The 27679-nt window shown below is 38.4% G+C and overlaps 1 protein-coding gene across 1 annotated transcript in view; it reads left to right on the top strand.

Moving 5' to 3' along the window:
- Positions 1 to 27679, top strand: part of STMN2 (stathmin 2) — a 51671-nt gene that overhangs the window by 15625 nt on the left and 8367 nt on the right. Inside the window, exons 2-4 of the mRNA XM_036998297.2 lie at positions 10090 to 10185; positions 13955 to 14127; positions 24087 to 24278. Of these exons, the coding sequence (XP_036854192.1) occupies positions 10090 to 10185; positions 13955 to 14127; positions 24087 to 24278 (461 nt within the window). The remainder of the gene's footprint in view (positions 1 to 10089; positions 10186 to 13954; positions 14128 to 24086; positions 24279 to 27679) is intronic.

The following is a 27679-nucleotide window of genomic DNA, read 5'->3' on the forward strand; positions in this document are numbered from 1 at the left end:
GTTACTGCATTTAAGACAAAATTTGCTAAATTAATTTGTAGAATCATAACAATTCCAGAGCTTGGAGATACCAATTATAGGTGAAAAAAAGGTCCAGAAAGGTTAAGTGACTTACTCAAGTAAAACGATCTTAAATTCTGAAAAGACCTCAAGTGTCATATAATCCAGTCACCATCTAATACTTATTTTCCTACCTGTAACATGGGAGTAATTTGAACTTGTGCTGCTTTGCAAGGTCACAGTTTCACTTGAGTCTTACCACATTCCAGAATTTTGTAAAGTAAAACAAAAATGCCATTCTTCATGAAAATTTGTAATTGTGGGAATAGTACAGAGTACATGTATCGTATCGGTCAGCTGGAGCAGCAGCAGGTAACGGTGCTGGATGCACCCCAAGAATTCTGTTCTGTACCTGAGTCACTGGTCTTCACAGGCAAAGGAATTGGCTTCCCAAGAGGACTAAAATATATGTGACCACCTTTTTAAGTCTGCTCCAAATGCTCTGAAAGAGAAGATAAAGACTTCCCAGATCTCAGAAAAGAAAAAGAAAAATGCCACACAATGCAAAATAAATTCCTTTTATTACTCAACATCAAAAATGTACAACCAGATTTAGAAACATAACAGTCAAATATCGAAGAAAGATACTGATATTTGTTTAAAGCCTACCATCACTTCAGTTTGTTACATCTGCTTTCTCACTTCTACATTCTGTCCCGCCACCACCCCCCAGCCCTAAAATGGGCTATTTCACATAAATTAAAACCCAATTTTCAATCTCTATCTTCTCTTGTAGCCATTTGCTTTATTACAAAAAAATGGCAAGATGATACTATGGCATGAAAAGAATAACAAAACTACACATCATCACATGAGCATGCAAAAGCACCACTGAAGATACCATTTCTTAGAAGAGCTTTTAATACAAAATGCCCAGAAAAAAAAAAAGCATGTGAAACAAAGAAAATTTAGAAAACTTAACCTGGACTAAGTTGTCTTTTGTATTTTAACAGTGATGACACATACCTGACCAGCATGCAGAAGATTAAGGCATAATACACTTGCTTTATATAGTGGTTAGGTTCCTTGCAGAAAATTATGCTAATTCAAGTTCTAGTGTATGATCTGATAAACCCTATTTCAGAAAATGAATCTTTAAGTGGCAAAGCTTCTAGAAGTAGCATTTTATTTCCAAAACAACAAAGCAGTTTTCATGGCATAACTAGATTAACCTGAAAGATTTCTTTCATGCTGGGTCAGCTCCCTAAAAAGTGGCTGCTGAGGATAATCACACTGTGGCAGCTATAACACGATGCCACACACTCACGGCAAAGTTCCCATTCCTCTCACATACTCCCAGAGGTATTCAGGAATAATACCACTGCAATCATTGCTTGATATCAGGTAGTTCTAAACCTTAACAATATTTATATATCCTATTTTTTTTAATGTGTATTTTGTTCATTCTATTCTCTGACAGAAAGTGACTGTAGGATAGATGACTAGCAGTCACAAGACCTGTTTTCAATAGGGGAAAAAATTACCTGACTGTTCAGTTTTTGTTCACTATACCAATTACATAAGCATAAACTGCACAGGTTTTGAGTGGACGACTGAAATACAACTCCAATGAATATGATTTGAAAATCCAACTTTTAGGGCACTGTTAGATAAATGGTACATGCTGTGCATTTTACAAAGTTCATTGAATGAGATCCTGTAATTCTTCTTAGGTTTTTGGAAGCAAACAAAATGCTGGCCCCTATATGAGGCTTTTGTGGCCTTTGGAATACTTATCTTCTATTAATTGTTTATTTAATAATTTCATAAGAAAACATTTAAGGAGACTGTTATAAGTATGGTTTGTATACTAACCAGATAAGGATTCTATTCAGTGGAACCTTAATTAACGTTATTTGGCAGTAACACCAAGTTCAAATAATTCCTTTATTTGCAGTTGATCCTACTATTGTAAGTAGTATACATTTCGTAAGACACACTCAGAACAAAAAAACAAAAGGAGCTCTTCACGTGCATTGGAACTTTACACCATTCAAGGAAGCAGAAGTTTACATGCAAACTCTTCAAGAAATACATCTTGAACTTTTAGCAAACTTTCAGATTGAATTAAATCAGGGTGTAACTGATAGGGCTTGTCAGGCAAATCACTAAATCTCTGTTAAGTCCTACTCTGTTTCTTCTCAGTGTTCTATATAAATTAGCATATTCCATTATCTGAAGACAGGCAACCCCATCTCTTGATAATAGGTAGCATTCTCTTGTAATTCATTGTGTATCCTCAGTGTCTAAACCACTGGTCAATTCAAGGAGAACAAACTGGCTCATTAAACAAGATAAAGTCATCTGAGTCTTATATTACAGGGGGATTTTTATTTTGCAATTTTTCCATTTCTGAAAGTTTCTGCTTTCACTGAGAACATAATTGGTTATTCACTATATATATAGTCTTATACCACTTTATTCAATACAAAGACACAAGTTATAGATTTAATTCTAAAAATCTATTTGCAATAGAAGCTTATTTGGGGCGTATTTTCTGGAGAAAGGGTACGCACGACAGCCATGTGATAAACCAAGGTCCTTATCATTGATGACCAAAACATCTTCATTTTGGAAATTGACCCCACAAATGCAATCATTAGTTCATGTAGGAAGAATGAATTTAGTTGAATTAGAATGGATGCAAAGTATTTTTCTGCCAAAAAAACTACAAAGTAATGGGGAGAAATTTCACTTGCTTGACACATTAAGCCATTTTGAAGACAATTTGGAGAACATCATGGCAGCCTCAAAAGACATTCGGCAGGCAGGAAAAAAGAAGAGTCATTATTATGTGAGAGCTCCACTCAGCCAGATAAACAGACGCTCTATTTTTTCACCCTGGCATTGTCTCATTTAACTTTGTCTCATTTAATCTAGCTATCACCTTAGGCTTGTTAGGACTACCGGATATATTGAAGTCTTAAGAAGAAATATCCTTCAGTACTCAAAATTAACTTGGTGATAAAATCTTGAGACATAAACAAAGTGCTTGCATCGCTCATGTAAACCACTGTGTTGTTTGATCTCCATGTCAGACTATAAGAATTTCTCTAGTGGGGGAAAGAAAAAAAGAACAAAACCCAGCATGATGCAGTGGCATTCTCATTAAACTCAGCAGGAGCTTTAACCGGAATCAAGAGAAAGGTGAAGGTCCCCAGTTGGTACAATTTACTGCTCTTATTACAGTTTTGATCACAAGGACTGATTCATGTCATCCAATTTCTTTTCCTTATCATAGTGGCTTTGCCAAGAATCAATTGAATTTAAATTTAAGAGCTTCATGTGTCTCTGTAAAACCCAATGATGGGTTGTACAGCAGTGATCTTTCATGTCCCTTAATTTGATTTGATATCTATTCCTACAGAAAAAGTATGCTATTTCAGCTGATCACAACATTAATCTTTCAAACCCTCCCTGGTCATTATATCTTAGGAAACCATAATTCTTCGGGGAACAGGTGGGTAGAATGAATGTAGACTGAATCCATTTTTATACTAAGCCAATAAGCATTACATCAGCATAGCAGAAATAACTAAAACATTACCTCATATCAGTGATCTTCTTGGATGTTAAAATAGATCTTTAAAAATCTGAGATTTATTTTTCATTTAAATGTTGAATCTTCAAACACATGGTCATCAACCAAAGATTTTTAAGGTCCAAATTAAGCCAATATAGCATATAAGTGTTTCAAATAAAATCATCTTAGTTGATTTCACCCTTCAAGAAGAAAATCAAGTGATGGAGCCACGTTAAAGTATTTCTAAATGGTATGATAGACTTGACTTTTAGAAAATAATCTGACCTTGAGCTCTAGAACCCCAAAACAACCAAACTACCAAACACAATATACCAGTACACACACATTCACACAGTAACACACAAATGGTCAAATCAAGTTAGAAGGAGCATCAGGAGTTTAATTTATGACATGGAAAAAGAAGGCACCAAAAGAAAAAAAAATTTAGGTCACTGATTCCCATCTATGTAAAGACTAAGGTAGTGGGACAGGAGGATAGAATTCAGAGGGCAATGGAGTAGTGTGAGTTCATTGTTTAATAACGTGGGCTTAAGTCTCAGGTCTTCTTAGAACCAATCAGCAAAGTACTCTGTTTTCTGCTGTTGTCTGCTTTCCTTTGCAGTTCTGGCAGCAGCAGTGAGGACTGTCAACAAAGTTCACAGCTATCACCCCAATTTCCTAGGTCCTAAAGGCACCAGAACCTGGAAATAACAGATTTGTATACTGGCAAGCTTCAAATAAAGAAATGTCAATGAAATCTCTGAACCAATGCAAATCTAATTGCTATAAAACCAGTGCAAGGCACCTATATCCTGCATTCTGTGTATTATCTGATTTTTTCCTTGTGTTCCTTCCCAGTGACCTTTCAAAAGAAAAAATTTAGGTTGAATTCAAATTGAGTATTTGGCGACTTGCTAAGAAAATTTTCTGTTAGACTAACATGATCACAGGGAAACATGAGAAAGGAAAGGAGGAAAGGGAATGTGCTTACCCTGGGGATTCAACAGAGCCATCCAAAACACAAGTCCATCATCAGAGCCTCATATTGATGGTTGTTCCCACACAAGCCAAGTGAAGTACAAAATTGAAAATTTTTAAACCATTTACTTTTAATTATTGGGACCTTTCAAAAATAATAGAGTATATTGTCATGAATAACATGCATTATTTTCTTGCTAAAACAAAATGTATAAAATTAAGATATATTTGAAAGTTTGAGCAAAGGGCTTAGAGTCTATGATAAATATATTACTCAGAGTTCCTTTTAGAAACTGTTCCTGAGTTTTGTAGCCATTTCTGCACCAGTATTTACTACCTAAGTAAAATCCACAAGTCAAAAACAAAAATAAGGTGTGCTTTCTTTTTATAAATCTCTTTACTTACCTATAGCCATGTAGTCAATAAATCACATGTAGGAATTAAAGAACAAATCCCAAAGAAAAATGTGAAGAGAAAAAAGTCTTGAACTCTCTATCTTTTTTAAAAAATCAGTAATAAAACACCTTATTTTCTTGTTAAAAACAATATGTAGACAGTGAAGGTATGTGTAACATACCTGAGCAGATTTTTGGAGGAAGTGATTAACATTAAGAGCAAGACACATAAGAGTCAGACAGATATACATTCAATCTAAACTCCACACTTTAGAATCCATTGGCTGTTGCAAGTTATTTTACCTGTCTGCCTCTTTATATTTCATCTGTAAATATGGACTTACTAGAGTACCTTTTCTCAGCATCACTGAGATGATTAAATGAGAAGATTCATGCTAATATCTTAGCCCTGTGCCTGGTGCATTGTTTGTGTTCAACAAATAACAGTTGTGACCATTATTCATAGTTTATTGCAGCCATTTGGAAGAATGGAAAACAATTACTGCTCATACATCATTAGGTAATTGGATATTTGCTATAGAATTATTATACATCATGTGGGTTAAATTCTAAATGAATTCACTAGAGAAATACATTTACTTGCAAGCATAGTTATTAGCAAATGCAACCAACTATGAAATAGATTATATGGAATTACCTATTACCACCCACTTCTTACAAACTTGCATACAACTCTGGTTGGTATTGGAGTATAGTGAAAATTAATACACTCTGATTTCCAAAAACCAATGAAGAAAGTGATTACCAGTTCAAGTATGAAATACCAATACTGAAATCTTATTAGCATGTTTCTAATAGCCTTCACATTTGCTTGAGAAATTTTATTGTTAATAAAAAGGGTTATGCAAATGATATATCTTACAGTACCTCAACCCACATTCTTATTTTCTGCAAGGCCAACCCAACCTACCGGACTCAGCTTTAGTGACTCCTTCTGTGGAAAGCTCCCCTTGACCACCCATCTATAAGGATCTCTTGCTGTCTTCCCTCTGCCCTTGGCCCCAAATTCAGTTATTATTGCCTATGAATTCTTCCTTCATAAAGTCTGTTGTGTCTTTCCTTTCTTTTTCCTTTGCCACTTCCTACCATTTTCCTGAGCCATACCACATGACCTGCTGAACTTTATTCAGTTGTGTCTTAAGTGTGTCTCCTGGGAACACGTCTTTCCTGCACAAAATGGCGAGATAAATCTAAGAGGCTTTTATCAGGTAACCCTCCCCACTTACCAAGTGTTCGATGGCTCCCTATTACTAGGATAATTGTAATGGCCACATTTTGAAAGTGAAAAGGGGATATTGTTAACATGCTTAAACCAGAACTGTGCAGACAAACCAGGACTTAGACAGCCAACCAATTCATTCCCACCTCTGTGCTTCTCAAACTTTCCCACAAGAATATTCCTGAAAGTGGACTCAAAACTAGACTCTGAAGCTTAAATTTCTCTTAAGCTTACAGGTTTAAAACTCATGATATTCTGGCATTCCGGTAAAAAAAATTTATATATCCATGTTTGTTTTAATGTAAACATACCATTTTAAGTCATAACTCTTCAGCATGAGCAAAAATTCAAAACATTTTACCCAGTCTTAGAGCCAAATTGACCCCGAGGAAGTCTTACCATCAAAATGTAAACCCTGAAAACCCCACTTTAGTGGAGTCCCAGAGCACAGAGAATGACGTTCACAAAGACCATGACATGAAGGATGCCCCCTGGAACTGAGTTAACAATCCTACACAAACTCACTGCCCTATCCATAAAAGTCTTCCATATACTCTCTTTAGAACCCCATTTCCTTGTCCACAATAATAAATATATCTTCTTTCTTCCTTGTTTTCCTCAACACTATTTAGTCTTTACAATCCAGTCCTTTTGCTCTGGCTGCCATACAGTATTCCCAGTTAAATTTGAATTTCACAAAAGCAAGGAAATTTTTAGTATGTCTCATGCAATATTTGGATTATAGCATCTTACTACACTGATGGACAGTGACTGTAATGGGGTATGTGGTGGGGATTTGATAATGGGGGCAATGTAATAACCACGGTGTTGCTCATGTAATTGTATATTAATGATACCAAAATAAAAAATAAAAACTTAACTAAGCATCCTGTATTTTTATTTGTTAAATATGGCAACCCTAACCATGAAGCTGTTTGTGACTCCTCTCCTGATATCCCCAGGGCTTTGAGATTTTTCTGAATTTCTAATACCAATCATCGGTGCCTCCACTGACATTTAACCTATTATGCATGTGTTTCTATTGATTTTTATATCCATATACTCCACTTCGCTGACTTGAAAGCTCCTTGAGAATGGGACCCTTTTACATCTCTCTGTAATCCCATAATGCCTCACAGAAATTCCTGCCCACAGGTGGTGATCATAAATACTTGTTAATTGAGAGAGCTTGACTTAATATCAATGAGCATGATAGCCAACAACTATTTATTGAACAACTGCTTTCAGTTCCACCCAGAACTATGCTAAGTAAGAATTATTTAATAGGTCAGATGTAACATTTGGCTTCAAAGAGCTTATAGTTTTGTAAATAAAAATTACACATAAAAAAACAGTAGCGAATGACCCTGAACAGTACATAATCAAGTATAAGAGTATATAATCATGATTATGAAGTAGCATCTAAGGGCACTAGGAGTAGAACCTCTAAGAGAGAGAAACACTGAGAAGGACGAAATGAATTGGGCTTGAAATTTTGGGAAGGACTGAGATGAAAGGGGAGGAATAGCAAGGGCCATGCCACCTGGGGGAACGTTGGAGCAACTGCACCAGATGGAGAAGAAATCCTTTTTAATGGAGAGGATGCCTTTGCTGCGGGGGGGAAAAATTCAGGGTTTGCTGGGCTGTGGTTACCACTGGCTTTAAGGAGCTCCCTACGATTCAGAGCAGCTCTACCAGAGAGTCTATGCAATGGCCGCTACCAGGGAGGTTCATGCAGTGTATAGAGTCATAGCCCTCGAAAAAGGGGGAAAAAAAAGAATAAAAAGAGATTTTATTAAAGAAATTACCCACAAAAGTCAACTGGGTTTTGTTCCCAGGCCACTGAGGAGAGTAAAGAGCAAACATTTTTCTCATCTGTGGTTATCCTTTATACTCAGGGCTCTAAAAGTGCTGGACCCTGATCACCTTTACATCAACTGCCTTCATTAACTTACTGGCCTTAATCAGAGCAGTGGTCTTACTGAAAACTACTGAATTTCATTTCTAAGAAACTGAGGACAGATGTTGAGTTTCTCTTCCATGAAAATTCATGTTCTTCTACAGCTTTAATCTTTTACTTCTCTACGAGATGGAAAATCTTTTATTTTTATTTTTGGTTTGGCCCTCCTTAATAAAGTTGGCATCTTTAACACAAGCTTCTAGTATGTGCTTAATTTTGCAAAATGTTCTGGATCCCATATTGCATGATCTTACAGGAAAGGTACCAGCCTGCAAAGCCTTGCTATCCTCGGTTTTATTCAGCTCATGGAATTAAATGTATTAAACTACCAAATGTTTCTGTCTGACAAACTGATTCACACTGAACATCCATGTAAAGACTTACTTGGACCTATATAAGTATCATAACTAAATAGATAAATAAGACAAATAAATAATGGCTCCATCCTTCTAAAATTCCAAAGGCACCCAATAGAATCTCTCAGAATGGATTATGTCATGGCATAAGGCAAATAGTGTTGCTTATATTAAGGAAATAAACTAAGTAGGAAGGAAGATTCTTTTAAAGAGACCCTCTGGATATGTTAGGTTGAACCATAAGCAATAGGACAATATTTGATCTTTGCATATGACTCAACGATATGGGAGCATGTGCATCCTTCTCAACACATTGACCCTCATTCTGAAAGTAAAAGTAGAATAAAGCCTCCTGGCAACCCTGAGCTGGACTGATTTACTGCATTTTAATCTGGAGGCCCCAGCCTTGTCACTGACCACATATGACTTTGGCCTCTGTGGGCCAGTTTCATTTGCAAAATTGGTGGTGGGGTGGGAGGACAGTTGACTAAATGCCCTCTTAGGACCCCCGCATTCTAATCCTCTGTAGCTCTAAAGCATCCGGGTGGAATCTGTTTCCTGTTAGTCAACAAAGAATGCATTGGTCAATAATGCCCAAACTAAACTTCTGGGAATACCCATCTTCCCAAGGAACTCACCCTCCCCCAGGCTACAGTAATATTCAGAAGACCCTGCCAAGAGGTAAACCTTACCTGTAAGGTTCAATATGTTAGGCCACCACCATCTGTTTACTTCCTCACAGGTAGTACGCCATATACCTATCATTTTTCTTCCATTTTCCTTAATATATCAATGATCAACAACAGTGAGAAGATCTCACCTCCTCACCTCCATCTGGCCGTCACTTGTCCCAGTGATGACCAACAGTGATAAGATCCCCTCAGAAGTCACCCGGGCAGGAGGCCTCTGGAAGGGGAGAATGAAATGGGAAGGGCAAGAGGAGGGGGGAAGGAGGAAGTAGCTGCTTGGCAAGGTGGGCATCCAAACTGGGTTTTGCAGAGGGGAAAGACAATCCTTGTCGGATCTCAGATCCAGGTTTTTGGTATGTGTGGAAAGAGGAAAATACAAGGAAGTGCACTTGGGGATGAAGAGAAAGCAGCAACATAGGTCCCTGGAGGATATATCTGCTTAACAACTATCCTGAGGAGTTCTCTGCTTATCCCCAAATGATTGTGTGGCCATTCAGGCAGAACCACCAGGGACACCTCCTGATCTTACTTAGGTGCAATAGACTTGCACGCACACGCTCTAGAAGGGACCTATCTCTGCTCATCATGTCGGTTTCTGTTTCCACCGGCTTTCCTGTCTCTCCCTTCTTTCCTGCTGGATCTTAGCCCCTTCTCTACCTTCCTTTCCCTCACTTCTCTAGCCTGCCATGCTGTGCGATTATGTCCTCTGCAATAAGGAATATGCACTTCAGAGGTCTGTTTCAATCTTTCATTCGGTTATTTTGTTAAAGAAAGCAATGCAGTGTCCCTGGTAATATTCATTCTGTTGGAGGCTATAATTATTATTCAAACTAAGCTAAGAGGAAATTTCAAACATGCAAAATACTAACCTGGAGTCTTTTATTTCAGCCTACAAGGAAAAAATGAAGGAGCTGTCCATGCTGTCACTGATCTGCTCTTGCTTCTACCCAGAACCTCGCAACATCAACATCTACACTTATGATGGTGAGTTGCCTGTCCAGGAACCGGCCCTGCTAGCTCGATCGTTTGGAAAAGCTTGAATATGTTCATTTCCCTCTTACAGCTGCTGATAGAGTTAAATCAGTATTTTGTAGATCTCACTATTGACTTGCTGTGTCTAGCTATTAGGTCTTATTTGATTGCCTGTTGCTCAAAACACTGAGTTTGATGCTAGTAACAGCACATTAATGTCTCTTAAGAAACATGGCTAGATTGCTATGAGCAGCCACATCCAGCATATCTACATCCACAATAGTTGAAGGCTGTTCTTTGCAAATAACGTAATATGCTAAGATCTAATTAGAGCAAAACATAATTTGCAAGAAAATGCCTTATACTTAGGCAACTCAAGAGAGAACATGGGCAGCCATCACTGTTTTTGCTTCATTTCAGTTTTTATAAAGTTCTCATATTCTATGTATGCATGTCAACAAGCTAGTAAGTACCAATAATAAAATGAACTTATGACTCAGGCCCCAGATAAGAGGGTGTAAAAAGAAAACCCGAAGGAGTTGGCATGGCTATGAACTTTATTGCAGTGCAACACTTTCAGTTTGATTTCTCCAAATGCATTCCACTCAGTTTGCTTTCCTCCTGGCTCTGCCACTATCTGTGGACCTCAGGCAAGTTGTCTAGATTCTCTGTGCCTTATTGAACTCTAATATCTTCTTCCCAGAATTGTTGTGGGGTTTAAATGGTTTAGTGCATGTCAAAGGCTTACCCCCGAGCCTGGCCCTTTGTAAGCACTCCAAATGGTTGCTCTTGTTAACAGGATCATCCTCACTTAATTCAGTCAAATTAATAAAAATGTTTGACAGAGTCATATGTGTAGTAAACAGAGCTAAGGTATATTTTGCTGCTACTTCATTTACAGTTGTTTTTTCTTTTTCACATGTACAAAGAAATAAAGTAAAGATTAGGTGAAGGGTCTGTGGCAGTTTACCCTTTCGTGCTTTCAAGGCCCATTCCAGGGCTCAAAGGCATTTTCCTTCTGAAGTTACTATATGATGGCATAAGCATCATAAAAGATAATTAACTGTTTCATAAGGAAATATCCTTCCTGGGAAAGGGTTTCAGTTTCCAATCAAAACCTTCATTAGAATGCAGGCCCAGTGCCTACGTATGTAAGTTCATTCATCAGCAAATAAACCAGACAGATCCTTAGTCTGCTAGTTGCAGCTGTGACTAGTAATTCATCTGTTTCTTCTGAGATTCTAATATCTCACTGTGTGTTGTCACTGAGGCTTCAAGACCAATATGGCATGGAACTCAGGGCCTAGCATGAGAGACTGACAAAATACAAATGATCAGTAGGTAGAACACAGTGTGGTTAACTGCAGAAGTAGAGCTTATACAAGTATGTCCTGGTGGGACGGAGAAATACTGACAGTTTCTGCTGATTGAGGAATTAAAGGAATGGGGATAAGAAAGTCTGAATATGTATAAGCTGAATCTCTGAAGTTAAACAGACAATTCAACATTGCTCAAGCACAGCTTCCTAACAAACTTCGTAGAAATTTTCAAATTTCCAAAGTCTTTAACCTTTCCTTGTATGTCTATATTAGATAATAATTTGAAGTGTTTAATGCAAACATTATAAGAATTAATAACAGTAATTATTGGCATTGTTGTATTTATAAACACCAAGTGCTGTGGCCTATGTTTTATATTTTGTATCCTGTATCTTTTTTATTGTAATATCTTTACAATTTAATTTCTTAAACAGCTTTATTGATGCATAACTGACATATAAAACACTGCACATATCTAATGTATTCAATTCGATGAAATCAGACAAGTATCCTTTATCGTTTAATGTCAACAACAATCTTAAGAGGGAGGTTCTCTTTTTATTTCCATATTTTAGATGAGGCAATGAAAGCTTGGAAGTTAACTAACTCTCTCAGTATCACACAGCAAGAGGTGCTCACTAAATGGGTACAAATATAGGCAGCTCTGGTTCTAATGTCTATAAACCAAGCCATGTAAAGGCCCATCTACTTTACCAAAAAAACTATTTTTATTTGCCTATATTCTCATGGAATCTTTTTTGTTGGTTACAGAAATTATTTTAGAACAGTATTCAAGAAATAAGTATAAACTTGGATGCCTTCAGGAAAATTTTTAACATTTGTGGAAAAAATCCACATTGTTTCCAATAGATTTATTGGACTGGTTTTGTCTATATTGTCTATTAGCATTTAAGGATCTAAGGTCAGTCCCTGTTCACCTGGGATTTTACTCGACTGTAACCTCCAAGTGCACTAACCAGGCTGCTAAAGCACATTAATGAGTATCGCCACATCAAGAGAAGTAGTATTTCTTCTCTGCTTTGCTCCAGACATAACTATCCTGGAGACCTGGCCATCTTGATTGCTACAATTTAAAAGGGACATTCATAAATTAGGGAGCACTCTGAGGTTAGGAGTAATGCAGTGGTAAAGCCCTGAAAAGAGTGTCACTTTAGGGTCCTGATGAACTTTAGCCTGGGGAAAAAACCTTGAAACGGAAATTCAGAACTGTTTTCAAATACTTGGACAATGACGCTGCAGCACAGGCAACAGCCTGACCTTGGGAAGGAAGGTGCAGAGAGTGTCGTGAGGACCAGGAGGCTGAAATGAGTGGGAGGCTAGCTGGGCTCAAAATGAGGAACACACCTCTAAAACTGAGAGCTGTCCAATGAGCATTTTTTTTAATCATTACATTTTACTAAGTTGGAGGTTGTGTAATTATAAATATCCTAGCAGATGCTAGCTGTCACTCTGTTTTATATTATACATTATATTACTTTATATTATAAATCATATTATGTACAGTTAAAACTCTGGAGTCTAATAATCTGCTTATCTTTGCCACATAAGCTGCTGGTGAAAAAAATAACAGCTAACTGTTCTCCAGTTTACAAATTTAAATGTTTTTTTAAATGTACACAGTGCATAAATTAGATAAGCAGATATTGCCCCCTCCCTCCTCCACTGTAATGACCCTCTCCCTGGCTCTTGTCTATAGCTAAGGTATCCTGAAGGAAGATGTTCTAAGTAGCAACAAAATAGAAGCAATGATATTACAATAATCTGATCATCTTGTCCGTTGTCCCCATTAGCCTGCAAGCAACTCGAAGACCCCCTCTCAGTGCCCTCCCCAGGGTGGACACTATACATGCTGATGGCTCAGACCAACAAATATACAGAAGGGCAAAATGGGAACCAGCAGGATGCTTTGCACAGTAGCATTGACTTGGCCAAGTGTTTCCAGCCATTCAGAGAGTTATATTGGTTCTAACACAGCTGCTGTGATTTCTAATCACAGGATTATACATGAGAACTGGAGGACTTCATTTTCCTCATCATTTAGCCTAAAAATGCCTCCAGGCATGGTAATTTTCACACACAAAAAAATCTAGATCTTGATTTTCATGGGAAACTTATATTTATTCAAAAAGAAAACAAAGTTTAGTTTAAAATCAGTTCAGGCTATTCTTTCCTAAGTATATCTACCATTATTCAACTCTGTATGGACATTATTGAATTTCTCAACACTGTATGTGTTCATTCTGTTAAAATATGTCCGTAATTATACTAAAGAAAGAGGTCTTGTATGTTCAAAACATACAGAGCAAATGACCACAGGCAGCCTTTTATTCCTGTTTGCCACCATAGCAGTCCTCCTTTCAATCGTCAGAATTCAGATCACTTCAGTGAACCCAGGCTTCATGCTCTGAATGCTTAACACTCTTCCAATATTCATTTCGCAGATATGGAAGTGAAGCAAATCAACAAACGTGCCTCTGGCCAGGCTTTTGAGCTGATCCTAAAGCCACCATCTCCCATCTCAGAAGCCCCACGAACTTTAGCTTCTCCAAAGAAGAAAGACCTGTCCCTGGAGGAGATCCAGAAAAAACTGGAGGCTGCGGAGGAAAGAAGAAAGGTAAGTTTGCCAAAGGTTTTAATATTCTTCCATCTCTTCCCTTCCCTTCCCTTTCCTTCTCTTCTCCCTCCCTCCACGACTCACTAGTGTGAGCTCAAGCTCCAGCTGTCTCTCTCTCTCTCTTACACACACACACACACTTTTAGCAGAGGTTCCAAAGGATACCAACCTGCACCATCCCAACTCATATAGATCTTCAACAGACAGAGAGCCAGGCTAGTTCCAGCTGAAGTTCTCGGATATAAAGAGAGTTCAGTACCCTAGTGTCCTTCCCCCTATATTGGAGCCCTTATTATGAAAGTCTTCCTGCCCTCATCCAGTGTGCACAGCCTTAGGTACCTTAACTCCTAAGGATTCTATAGAGAGACAAAAGTTAGACCTGAATATATCTGTACCAACTGTGTGGGCAGGAATGCAGAAACAATGGCTCCTCCCCCTCAGGGTCTGCATCCCATCCCCAAGTATAGTGTATGGTTTTCCTTGAGACCATAAATCACCAGAGTTCATCCCTCTGAGGTACTGTCTGCCAATGTGCTGTTCACCCCAGGATAAAGGCCAGGAGCTTGCCCCTGTCCTCTTCAAAGCCTCCCTACCTGCCTTTAAAGTTGGTCCTTCCAAGATCAAGATCCCCTCTGGGATCTATGAGTGTCTTTCTCTACCCATTTCTAAGCCTTGATGACATTTTTTCTTTTTTTCCATTGACCCCTGTTTGTATTAGAGAGCTTCTCTTTTGCCATATCTTGAATTTTCTGCAATCACATGACTAAGAAAAGCCAAGGCTATTTAAAATGGAGGGTGCTCAGAAATCCCAAGGGCTCTACACGTAGAGACAAAAGTTAGATCTGAATGTATTTGTACCAACTGTGTAATTATTGGATCCATCCCATCAAGATGTTCCTGATCAACCCAAATGGAATCATTTTAGGTAATCATTCCTACATCAATTTCAATGAAAACTTCACTTACTTTTTTGTTTTATTAAGATGCCTATCAAAAGTTAGCAAATACATTAAGGGCTTCTATGTTGGATAGTTACAAAGAGAACAAAGATAGTTCTTCTCCTGAAGGCCGAATTCTCTAACAGGGAGTGGAGGACAAACCCAAATGTGTATGTGTGTAATGTGTGTGTGTGTGTGTGTGTGTGTGTAGACATATATATATATATATGTATATATATATATACATTCACATGTGGGATCAATTAACAAGGCTCCATGATTAGAAGGTCTCAGATTAAGTTTTCTGAAACAGAAAATACTTTCTGTTTTAACCTTGTGGTTGAAAAAATCTACTTGTGTCATGAAACATACTGATCACAGTTCCAATTTTCACCAAAAAGTGAAGTTCTTCAAGCATCTGACAAGCATTTCTTTATATGTGTATTTATTACATTTGATCAATAAATGTTATTCTAGATGTGGACTTAAAAAGCTACTAACCCACGTTGCTTTGAAAAATCCTGGGCAGCTTTTTTTTGTTGCTATTTATATCCTTCTTCTCATAGCAAAGCTAATTAATTTATCTAGAGTCACAGTCCATCAAGACTTTGTTGCCAATATACGTAACTTAGCAGAACTGTAAGGTAGAGAGCATGCTCTACTCAGGACAGTTTAGGTTCTCATCCAAGCATTGAAGCATTGACATCTTATAGGTCATAGGTTAACATATAGAGATGCTGTGACTTGATGAAAATACAGTCCATGACTGAGTGGAAACTGAAACTTAGAGATGAAAATTCAAGACCTTGCTGGTGTTTACAAGTGATGTATTTAATCTGGAGGAAATTATTAAAAAAGAACAGCATGAAGATGATCAAAATTAACTGTGTGTTCTCATAAAACTTCCTGGGTTAATTAATTACTGACTCTGGTAAAATTCCTGCACCCTGACAACTATAAATTATCAGCAATTACACATCTATGCAATGGAATTGAACTAGAAACAGCTAAAACATGACATTTACAAATGTCATCATCCAGCATTATGACACCAGGAAAAAGTTTAAATTTTAGAACCCTTGAAAATCAGGCTTCCTTCACATTTCTGGCATTACTTGTTAAATTTCTCAAGGCAACAATCAATATATAGATTATGCCCTGGTAGTAAGGTTTTAATTAGAAGAAACTGTAACTAATTAACTGAAAGTGCCAATTTAAAAAATCATTAATTGATTTTATTCTATTGGGTTGTACTGACTTAATTAATGATCATTTGAAAAACTGTTAATTCTCTTTAAAAAGCTTTCGGCAAGTACATGTATCTCAGTAACAATCTCAGTGAAGACATGCATGTAACCAAAACTCAATTCAAATAGTAAAAACAAAAAGGAGGTCTGTGACTAAAAAGGCTAGGGGTGGTTACATCCTGAAAAACAGCTGGAGCCAGGAGATAAGCAATATTGTTGGAAAACTTTCTTTTTATATCTATCATCACTCTCTTCCTGCTTCTAAGTGGTTTCAATACCAGAAAGTTTAGTTTCAAACAGTCAGTCCCAAATTCTTTTCCTCACAAATTAGCAACTGCAGCGGAAAGAGAGTTTCTCTTTTCTGATAGTTTTAACCAAAGTCCTGGAATTGAGTCTCAGTGGCCTGTCCTGCAACCCTGAGCCAGTCCTTGTGGCCAAGGGGATGCAGTACTGATTGGCCAACCTGGATCACATGCTTACAACTCACCTGCAGAGGAGTTGAAGTAAGCTCTCTGGAGGGAGAAATGTAAAGTAGTACCCTAAAATGAGGTGTTCTTATCCAAAGAAGCAGAAATGGCTTTTAGAAAGGCAAAATTATAAAGAATCACAATTTTATCTAGAGATGTCAAGTGTTGCTTAACAATTAGAATAATTATTTAGCTACACTGTTCAACTTGTGATTGTCTTCTTTAGCTCTACCAACATCCCATGTGATTATTTTTATAGAAATAGAATGAAAAAAGCAATCTATGCAGCTGTATAGAAACATGTCCAATAGAAATATAATGAGAGCCACTTAGGCATTTTAATTTTTTCTAGCAGTCACACTGAAAAAAACATAAAAAGAAACACAAAAATAGTCATATGTGACTAGTAGCTACTGAGTTGGACAGCACAGATACATATAATGATTAGACCATGAAAAGTCTAGTTAACCATGGGGGAACTTAAGGCTAACCTTTCAAACTGGTACCAGATAATTATTCAGATTCAACTCTGCTTTATATATAGGTATACATATGTTCTCTAAGAATTACATTAATATAGAAACTCAGGGATTTTCTTTTAAATGTTCATACTATGATTTCAGTCTTTATATTATCAGAAGCAATCCAGGGGAAGTTCAGGACCTACTATAATAGGGTCTTCTAAATCCCTTGGCTTCTTAGGGTCTCAGTTGACATGTCAGGTCCTCACTGTGGAAGGGGGCTTCTCTGAAGCCAGTTTTCATCAGTTAGTCTCTCTCACGGAACCCACGTTTATTTTTCCTTCCCAAAATTTAGCACAACTGGTAAACTGGTATTTATTTACATATTTGTTTAACTTTATATTGCCCCCCTCCATTAGATTATAGACTCCAGGAAGGTAGGGGGTTGTGGCTTTTGTTTAATGGTGCCTCAGGCAATAGTTAGCATTACAAATATTTTTAAATGAATAAATAAATGATAAATAACTTCTGGAACCAATTGCTAAAGTGGCAGTATAGAATTTGTTTTGACTTTTTACTTCATCCTCCATCCTAAAACAAAACTATAGTCAATGAGTTTCCAAATGACATCTTTGGAAATTACACTAATTCTCCAATCCAAAGAATTCTTAGCCTAAGGGAAATCACTCAATCAACAGATAATTTTTGAGCACCCACAATTTAACAGGCATGGTTCTAGCTACCAGAGATACCTCATCAATCTTATATTCCAACTAGGGAGAAATAGCTAATGAATAAATATGTAATATGTCAGATGATACTTAATCAAGGCAAAGGAAATCGGTAGTACTGGGGTGAAAAGAGCTATGAGATGGTCAGAAAAGGCCTCTTGATTATGAGAACATTTTGGAAAAAGCATGAAGGTATGGAGTGAGCCATGCAACTCTTCTCTCAGGGTAGAACATTTAAGGTAAAAAGAAAAGCAAATGCAAAGTCCCTGAGGTAGGAGTATGTTAGGACTGCTTGAGAAATAACTTAGAGGACAGCGTGGCTGAAGCAGAAGCAGCAAGGGGAGACTGGTAGGAACTGAGGTCAGAGGGTAGCATTGTAAGGAATTTGACTTGAGGTGAAATGGGAGGTCACTGAGGAAAATAAAACCATTTCACTACTTGATGTGAACTGCAGCATCTTTTCAGAGAAATACCTGCTCTAAAAAGCTGGATGACTAGAAACATAGTGTTAAATAAATAGAGGAGACATGAAAGTATTCTAGACTGCGAGAATGGATCCAGAGCTAAGGAGAGTCAGAGGTGAGAATGCAGAAAGTGAACCTTCCAGGCAGTGGATAGAGCCATAGTTTGAGCTAGTGGATTTGGATAAGAGTTGGAGAGTAGGGAGGAGAGACTGTGAAGGCCTTGAATGCCAAGCCAGTGCTCAAATTCTATTACACAGGAAATGAGGAGTCCCTAAAGGCTTTCAAAAATACACAGATATCCAGCCTATCCCAGTGGTCAGCAACATTTTCATTACACTGGATCTATTTCCTTTCCCATAAAGTACAAGTTTTTAAAGGTTCTGCCTAACAAATACACTCCATTTAAATAAGTATTAATAAATTCCTTTTATCATGGTTATAATCAAGGAATCTATAAATGCCAGTTGCAGTTAATATTTCTGATAATCATAAAATAAGCATTTCCTCACTAAATTGACATAATTCTAACTCAAAGTAAATATGAAGATAGATGTAGACATCAATGTGAAATATGAATTCTGATAGTTTTTAAAATACAAAGCAGCTATGAGCCTCTCTCCTGCTCCATTAATACCCTTGCCAGGCCTGCTCTGGGGAGTTTGGGGACCACGTGTGGGAACCAGTGACCGAGGCTGGGTTGGGTTGCAAGGGCCTTCTGGATTTATGTAGCTGGAAGTGCTGCCACGCATCGTCTCCGTGTGGGCGCAAATCCACTTCTGTGAGCTCTCTCAGTGCCTTCCCCGATTCCTCTCTCCATCTGTTGACACTCGGCCGCACCGACCATCTGGTTACTGTGCTGGATGATCCTCCCTTAGGTCCCTTTGAACCGGAATGAATGCTCCTTGATTAGCTGGTGGAAGAAATTTGTTTTAAAAGGCATCAGCCCTCTTCCAGCTTTTTCTCCCCTCTTTGATTATCTCTGGGAATCGGTGTTCACCTCCATGAGACCATGTTATCTCAGGAGGTCAGCTGGAAGCTCGTATTTTGAAATTAAAGTTTCCAGCTGCAACTGACTTACATGTGTGAAATCATATGAACACTTTAGTCTTCCATCCAGCCATCCATGTATTCATGCAACAAGCATTTATTTACCAAAAGGCAGCAGAGCTAAGCTAACTATACATCCTATTTGGCCCATGATAACTCCCACTTACTCCTGCTGTTTTTATATCACTATTGTTATTATCAATTTTATAAGTATCCCAGTTTAGACAAAAAATTATATAGTCATCTTAAGCCAAGCCTCTGGATTTAAGATCATCTTTAAAAAAATAATGGTTAAGAACATATGATTAAGAGAATGTCTATGATCAAAGTCTCTGTTTATCACTTAATAATTGTGTGAGCTTGGGCAAGTCACTAATCTCTCTCTGACTTATTCTGCCCATCTATAAAATGAGACTAATAATAAAACCTACTACATCATGGAGTTACTGGGAGAATTGGAAGAATTACTCTACATAAAGACATATAACATGCACTGTGAAAGAGTTAGCCATTACTACATAGAAACACATCCAGTTTCTGACCTCACGGAAATGATGGTCTAGCAAATAGATAAACCATCATAAATAAACCTCACAAAGAAGTTTCCCATTAACAGAGATTCTGAAATACTACCATATGATACATCTCATAAATATTTTTAAATATTATTTATTTTATTTAAATATTATTAAATATTACTTACCAGAGAGACAGTTTGATAGGTAACAGCTATATAAATAGGCCAGCCCAATGGAAATTAGCTTGGAAAAAATTCATATTACAAGAAAATGATGAAAACTTAAGGATCTTAATGACACTGTTAAAATCTCACCCTAAAATAGATGAAACTAAAAAGAGAACTACTCAAACTAGTCCAGCGAACTATAATTGGCACACTCACAATATTGGCACAATCAACTTTAAAGTCACTGCAACTCTGAAAAAAAAAATCTGTTGCTTATTTTTAATAAAATGGCACAAAAGTGGATCATCTGTCACCAAACCTGATAGCATTTTTCTGTTTGTTGGCATCTCACATTGTAGACAGCAAGTAAGTCAAACCCAGGGTGGTTTGTAAGCAGTGGATTAGGAACTCCAAGGGCTGGATTGTTTGTCACCCACCTTTGGGAAGCCTTCTGTCTGTGGAGAATGGGACATCCACAGAGTCCTCCACTGCGCCAGTCCCACGGGGGAGCGCACCCCTGGGCTTCACTTCCTAGGGACAACCACAGCAAAGGCTTCACAGGCTTTATTTAGCGGAAGGGCTCATTCTAAAGATCTTGGGTTTTAATCATTTTAAATGTTTTATTATGCTTCTGACTCTTCAACACAAAGTGAATATTGTACCCTTTTGTTTATCCAGTTACATTCAGTTGTCATATTGAACAAGACATCATTTGTGATGTTAACTGAGTCAATGTTCTTCACTGTTAACAGTAAAGCCAATAATGAGAAACACATCCTCTGACCTACTACCCGGAGCCCCATAGGTACAGGAGACCTAATGCCTGGTAAATGGCTCCCGATGGCAAGTGTATATTCAAATGATGAAGAGGGACAAGGAAATAAAGGGGTAGAAATGTGTTCATTTCAGAAATGAGTGGAAAACTAGCACATCTAAAATACAGTCTTAACTCTCATAGAAATACACAAAGTAAAATGAGTATTATATACCACTTAGCTCAAATTTATCTTCCATTTCATTTGTACAGTAATTAAACTCTTAGACTCAGTAATGTCAGAAATGGTAATGAACCTCTTTGGAAAACATTAGTGTTCCTAGATGTACAATAACTTTTCTTCAGTCTCATTATTTTTCCCTTCACGTACCTCTCATGTAATTATTTCAGTGATATTGAGTTCAGAGTGAGGAGGTTTATACGAGAAAGCGTGTTCGACAGTCACATGCCTCTGTTATTACATGTGATTGGTGAAGCTTCCTTAGCTTCCCAGAATGTCATGTTGCATGTGTCGGTTCTATAAATACCGTGCCTGGACATTTGCATTATATCAGATGATCATTATCATGCCCCAACTTACCATTTCAGTATTTCGGTGACCTCCTGTGTTAGGTATGTGCTATTCAGAAATGATTCTCCATGATCAGATACATCTCCCTTAAACAATTTATTTCTAACAACTGCTAGCAAATCCCACCTTCCAGCCTTCTTATCAGTCCATACAGTCCAGATTCCTTTCTGCTTATCTGCTCAAGCAAGGAATAAAGTAAGAATGCCTGTCCAACCATGTAGTGAGAACTTCTACCAAAATGAAGGAAGATGCTTCCACTTCTGTATAGCATGTGTTTTTAGTCTATATTCTCACACATAAGTTATGTTTTAGGGCAGTTTTCTGAGCTAAATGCTTATTTTGCTCATTGATAGAAATGTTAGAATCATAACTGGTTTTCTTCCTTGAGGCTTTCACTGGGAGATTAAGCTGGAGTCATGAAGACTCAATTTCTTCCCTGGAGTGAACTTAGAAAAGTTATAGGCACTGGGTGCTAAGTTGTAAGAGAAGAAGGAAGGAATATGACTTTCTGCAGCAATAGAGACTTTCTGCAACAATAGAGACACAGAGACCTTAGCAACTGAGGTAAAAGCCCCATGACCATTAGCTCTACAGAAGCATTTAAGAGCTGAGTACTTTGAGGAGAGACCAAACTAGGAAGCCATAAATATTTCCTCAGTGGGATATTTTTTCCATAATCAACTCCTATCCTGTAGTTTGGTTTTTTTTTATGGACTTGAGCTTTAAATATTTGAAACATAGAGAAGTATTAGGCCCCACAAATGCATTGATTGGGACAATGTTAGATAAAATTCTGTCTTCCAGGGTGTAAGAAAAGGCACCAGAGAGACGAGCAGCCCTGAAATGTGGTGTGGCCCACTTTGGCAGGTCTTTGTCATTTAGCAGCAGCTTCATGTGAGAATGCTCTCTACTGCCTTCTGTTTGCTTTGCCCCATTAATTATGCCAAAGAAATGCACTTGACACCTATCCTGGGTAATCTCATTTAGCCCCAATGGCTTGCAAAAGTACTAATGCCATTAATTGAGGAATTTCAAACTGAACAAATGCTGCTCTCCAGTAAGGCAAGAGGCCTCTCCATTGTTGATAATGGGTCCTGAGGGGGAGCTTATTCACACACACCAAGGCAAGAAATTTGAAAAGGTATGTGTTGCTATGTTACCCTTTTAATTCCAAGGCCTTCCCATCTCAATCCTATTCCCCTGTCCCTGGCTCTTTCACAAAAGAAAATTAAGAATGCAAATATAAACATTAAGTTCAAACGTTACTTACCAAAGTGTCAAACCTGGGTATCTGAAAATTAAAAATTGCACAGTTGCCTCCTGGTAACCGTCATGGTAGCTGTGAGCTGACACGGTGTGAAGAGTTGCAGGCATGTGGCCCCTTGCCAGGGAGGCCATGTCCAGAGCACCCAGATGGCCCTCACATGCAACAAAGAGGACTTAAATCCATGTTGTCTGATACCAGGCTGGGGCTTTTTTCACTGTACCCAGGAATTCCCCTAAAAAGGCTACTAGAAACAAATGGCCATGAAAGTCCAGGTGGATCCTATCCAGAGCAGCATTGGAACACAGATCTAGGGAAAGAGGAGAGGGAAGCATCTGCTAACACCCTGAGTAGAATGTTCACATGGCCACCTTCCCTCAGCAGCTATGTTTGATGGATGTGTGCTGAACAGAGGAAAACAATCTAAAATCCGTTGACAAGTTAAGTTTTGTTGTGCTTTATTTTTATTTGTTAGGATTTGTTTTCTTTCCTGAAACTGCCACATGGTTTTCTGTCCATTAGAAAACCCAGGGCTCTGGTCTAATCCCCAGTTCTCAGATCACACTGTGCCCTTGTTTTATAATAACCCAGCCCTCTCTCAGTCTAGAATTTTTTTCTGGACTGAAGGTTAGTTAGATTGAATTTTCTGAAATGAAGGATCAAGGTCATTTCCTCTTATTTCTAAGTGATGAGCCCTTAACTGTGAAATTTCCTATCAAACAGCCCCACTCAGTGGACATCTGTGGGTACAGATGAGGAAGTTTGGGAAAGACTACAGCTGTCATCAACCATGGGGACCCCTGAATGGGAGACGGGTGTGGAATAAAATAAGACAGTGAGTTGGGCTATTTGAATGGTGAAAACTGAAAAGTTCACTGCAGGACCCAGCGTGTAGCTGATCAAAGAACAGTGGGGTGGGGAAAAGACTGAAACATGCCCCAATCCTCACCTATTTTCTACAGGTTTCAATGGATGTTTCTATCCAGTGATTAATTACAGATCTCTTTATTGAATATATGCTTAGTAGCAAGTTATTTTTAAAAAAACAAAAATCCTCCATAAGGGTTAGGTGCTTCTTCTAAGACAGTCTGTCCAAAAAAATTCACAGCTGAAAATCCAGCTAGCCACATTTCCTAACTAACCACATTCTCTAGGCAACTCTACGCCATCGACACAAGCACAGAACAGACAACAGTGCTCAGGGCTAGAGGTTTTTCACTTAAAAAGAATGCTCTCCCAAGTCAGTAATCATTATTCTGCCAGGTTTGCATTTGGGTGATTAGAAGATGGATATATTTTTCTTCCCCAGTCTCAGGAGGCCCAGGTGCTGAAACAGTTGGCGGAGAAGAGGGAGCACGAGCGAGAAGTCCTTCAGAAGGCTTTGGAGGAAAACAACAACTTCAGCAAAATGGCGGAGGAAAAGCTGATCCTGAAAATGGAACAAATTAAGGAGAACCGTGAGGCTAATCTAGCTGCTATTATTGAACGTCTGCAGGAGAAGGTAATCACAACCAAGTCCTGAGCAGATGCACATTCATGTCTAACACAACTGGGTGAACTCCCAGTTGGGGCACCTGAGGATGGCTAACCCCATGGGTAGGTCCTGGCACTGTAGCACTGGCTTCCTGGGCACGTGACATGGTAGGCTAATGGGATCCAACATCAAAGCTCTCATTGTGTCAAGATGTTCCAGCGGCGAGTGCATTCTGGGAGGCAGATGCTTGCTTTTCAAAGGTATAAAAAGGCTTCTGTACAAATCTTCAGAACCAATCTGCTGGAAAATATTCAGCATTTCTTACAGATAGTACTAATAAATAACGTAATATTACATAATAAAACATTTTAATAATTATAATGTAATAGTAAAATGTATAAATAAGTTGAAAAAATATATTTGTCAGAAAAGAACAGATTATGAACAGTGGGAAACCCACTCTCTCCATGTAGAAAAATTTGCATGGAAAACTAGGGTTTAATAACATTGCATGGAACCAAAGCAAAGGAGAACGAGTAGGGAATGTTCACTTCCTCCAGTTCTGGTACCCAATGCCTCTCTTCTTGCCAACCTGAATATATATATACACCCATTCCCGTCAGTCAGGATGAGCTGTGCTGGAGATCCTTTGGGAGTATTCTCTTTTTCCCTTTTATAGGTTCTATGCTATGTATCCACTACCACCACCACCTCCAAAAAACCTTCCCTTTGAAAATGTACGGTATTTCTATGAACAGTTCAGCTTCGTCCATTTCCAGAAATCGGATCAAGCCTTGAGAAATAGGACGTCTGAGAAGCGGTGCCTCAATCCTTTTCTGAGTGCTATTACATGTTTAGACACTGGAAATATCAGAGAGAAATAGGACCGTCCCTGTCATCAGAGCACTGAGAGTTTAGACAAGATTGGCCTTTTGTTTTCTGTCTGTTTCTTAAGAAGCACCATGTCTTCTACTTGGGTTGGCCCATCTTATCTAAAGTTAAGGGGGCCTGTCTTGCCAATGGGTTTCAGCCCCAGGCAAGCTCACTATGAATTCAGTGAGACCAGTGAATGACAATGGAACAGTCTTGGGGTGAAAGGTTTTATTACCCCACTTGTTCTCCAGGCAATAGGTTGAGCACTAGAATCATGTCTGCATCCAACAGTCTGCAGGTCTGTAATCCTCCTTTGCCTCTGCCTCTGCCCAGAGCACTGGGCAGAGCTCTTTATATAGTGACTTCGTTAATAATAGCTTATTGCCTAGGGTGTGGAAGCAGTAGCCTAGCAGCAGGCCAGTTACATCATCAAGTAGTTTAGTTCAGGTGAGGATCCTGGCAATAGGCACCTTCACTTTATCCACAGGGCCCTCTTCTGAAGTTCTGGTGATTGTTTTCACTCTCATTCTCTGACTACAAATACCAGGTCAGAACCAAAGGAAATGAGGCATAAAACCAAAAAGGATATGCATTAATTTCATGGAGACCATCACCACCATCTATGCTCTTGAGGAATTTTTTAAAGCATTGCAGAGGAAGGGTATGTGGAATCTGCCCAGCGGTAAGACATGGGGCTCTCTCAGAAGTGTGTGGAGATGCACAAGGTGACCTTGGCAGGAGCCAGTTTAGCCCCTGAAAAATCTTGATCAGAGGCTTAAAGTTGAGATTTAACTTACTTATACAAGCTAGTGCTTCCGTACTCTTAGAACTGTCATTGTGCTTCACCTAAATGTGTCAGGTCAGGATTTGGAGGGGGCATAGCAAGCTCTTTGCAGACATGCAGGAGAGCAAAGTTGCATTCAGTGAAATTTACCTCCCTGACCTTGAACCAATCAGTCTCCCTCCATTTACACTAAGTGGTACTTCTCTACAAGACTGAGGAGATTCCTGCTGACCAGTGCTGATAGCAAAGAACCTCTAACGTGTTTTATTCAGGATAATTGTGACTTGCCCTTCATCTCATAGCCTAGCCCCACAAATATCAAGTGCATTTGCTGGGAATATGGCATGCTGATCTATTCCGGGATTCTCAAAGACAAGTATTCAGTGCAAGATTTTATATCATTAGCAGGTGAGGAACATTATTACTTCTGAAATTACATATGCAAACATAGAGCATATCCCTCTTAATTTCAATTATAAAAGACTTCATAAAATTTGCATTTTTAACTATTTCCAGAAACGTTATATATTTTTTTTTAATATGTATCCATTTTTTTGCTATCATTAATGCACAATTACATGAACAACATTATGGTTACTAGACTCCCCCTGTTATCAAGTCCCCATCACATAACCCATTACAGTCACTGTCCATCAGCGTAGTAAGATGCTATAGAATCATTACTTGTCTTCTCTGTATATACTGCCTTCCTCATGTCCCTAACCTCCTACATGATATGTGCTAATTGTAATGCCCCGTTTTCCCCCTTATCCCTCCCTTCCCACCCATCCTTTCCAGTCCCTTTCCCTTTGGTAACTGTTAGTCCATTCTTGGATTCTATGAGTCTGCTGCTGTTTTGTTCCTTCCGTTTTTTCCTTCAGTTATACTCCATTGATGAGTGAAATTATTTGATACTTGTTTTTCCCTGCCTGTCTTATTTCACTGAGCATAATACCCTCTACCTCCATCCATGTTGTTGCAAATGGCAGGATTTGTTTTCTTCTTATGGCTGAATAATATTCCATTGTGTATATGTACCACATCTTCTTTATCCATTCATCTACTGATGGGCACTTAGGTTGTTTCCATTTCTTGGCTATTGTAAATAGTGCTGCAATAAACATAGGAGTGCATATATCTTTTTCAAACTGGGCTGCTGCGTTCTTAGGGTAAATTCCTAGGAGTGGAATTCCTGGGTCTTATGGTATTTCTATTTTTAGTTTTTTGAGGAACCTCTGTACTGCTTTCCACAATGGTTGAACTATTTAACATTCTTCCCAGCAGTTGTAGGAGGGTTCCGCTTTCTCCACATCCTCGCCAACATTTGTTGTTGTTTGATGTTGGCCATCCTAACTGGTGTGAGGTGATATCTCATTGTGGTTTTAATTTGCATTTCTCTGATGATTAGAGATGTGGAGCATCTTTTCATGTGCCTGTTGGCCATCTGAATTTCTTCTTTGGAGAAGTGTCTGTTCAGCTCCTCTGCCCATTTTTTAAGTGGCTTATTTTCTTTTTGTTTGTTAAGGTGTGTGAACTCTTTATATAATTTAGATGTCAACCCCTTATCGGATATGTCATTTATGAATATATTCTCCCATACTGTAGGATGCCTTTTTATTCTGTTGATGGTGTCCTTTGCCGTACAGAAACTTTTTAGTTTGATGTAGTCCCATGAGTTCATTTTTGCTTTTGTTTCCCTTGCTCGAGCAGATGCATTCAGGAAGAAGTTGCTCATGCTTATATTCAGGAGATTTTTGCCTATGTTTTTCTC

This window comes from Manis javanica, chromosome 2 (assembly GCF_040802235.1).
Source record: "Manis javanica isolate MJ-LG chromosome 2, MJ_LKY, whole genome shotgun sequence".
Taxonomy (NCBI): domain Eukaryota; kingdom Metazoa; phylum Chordata; class Mammalia; order Pholidota; family Manidae; genus Manis; species Manis javanica.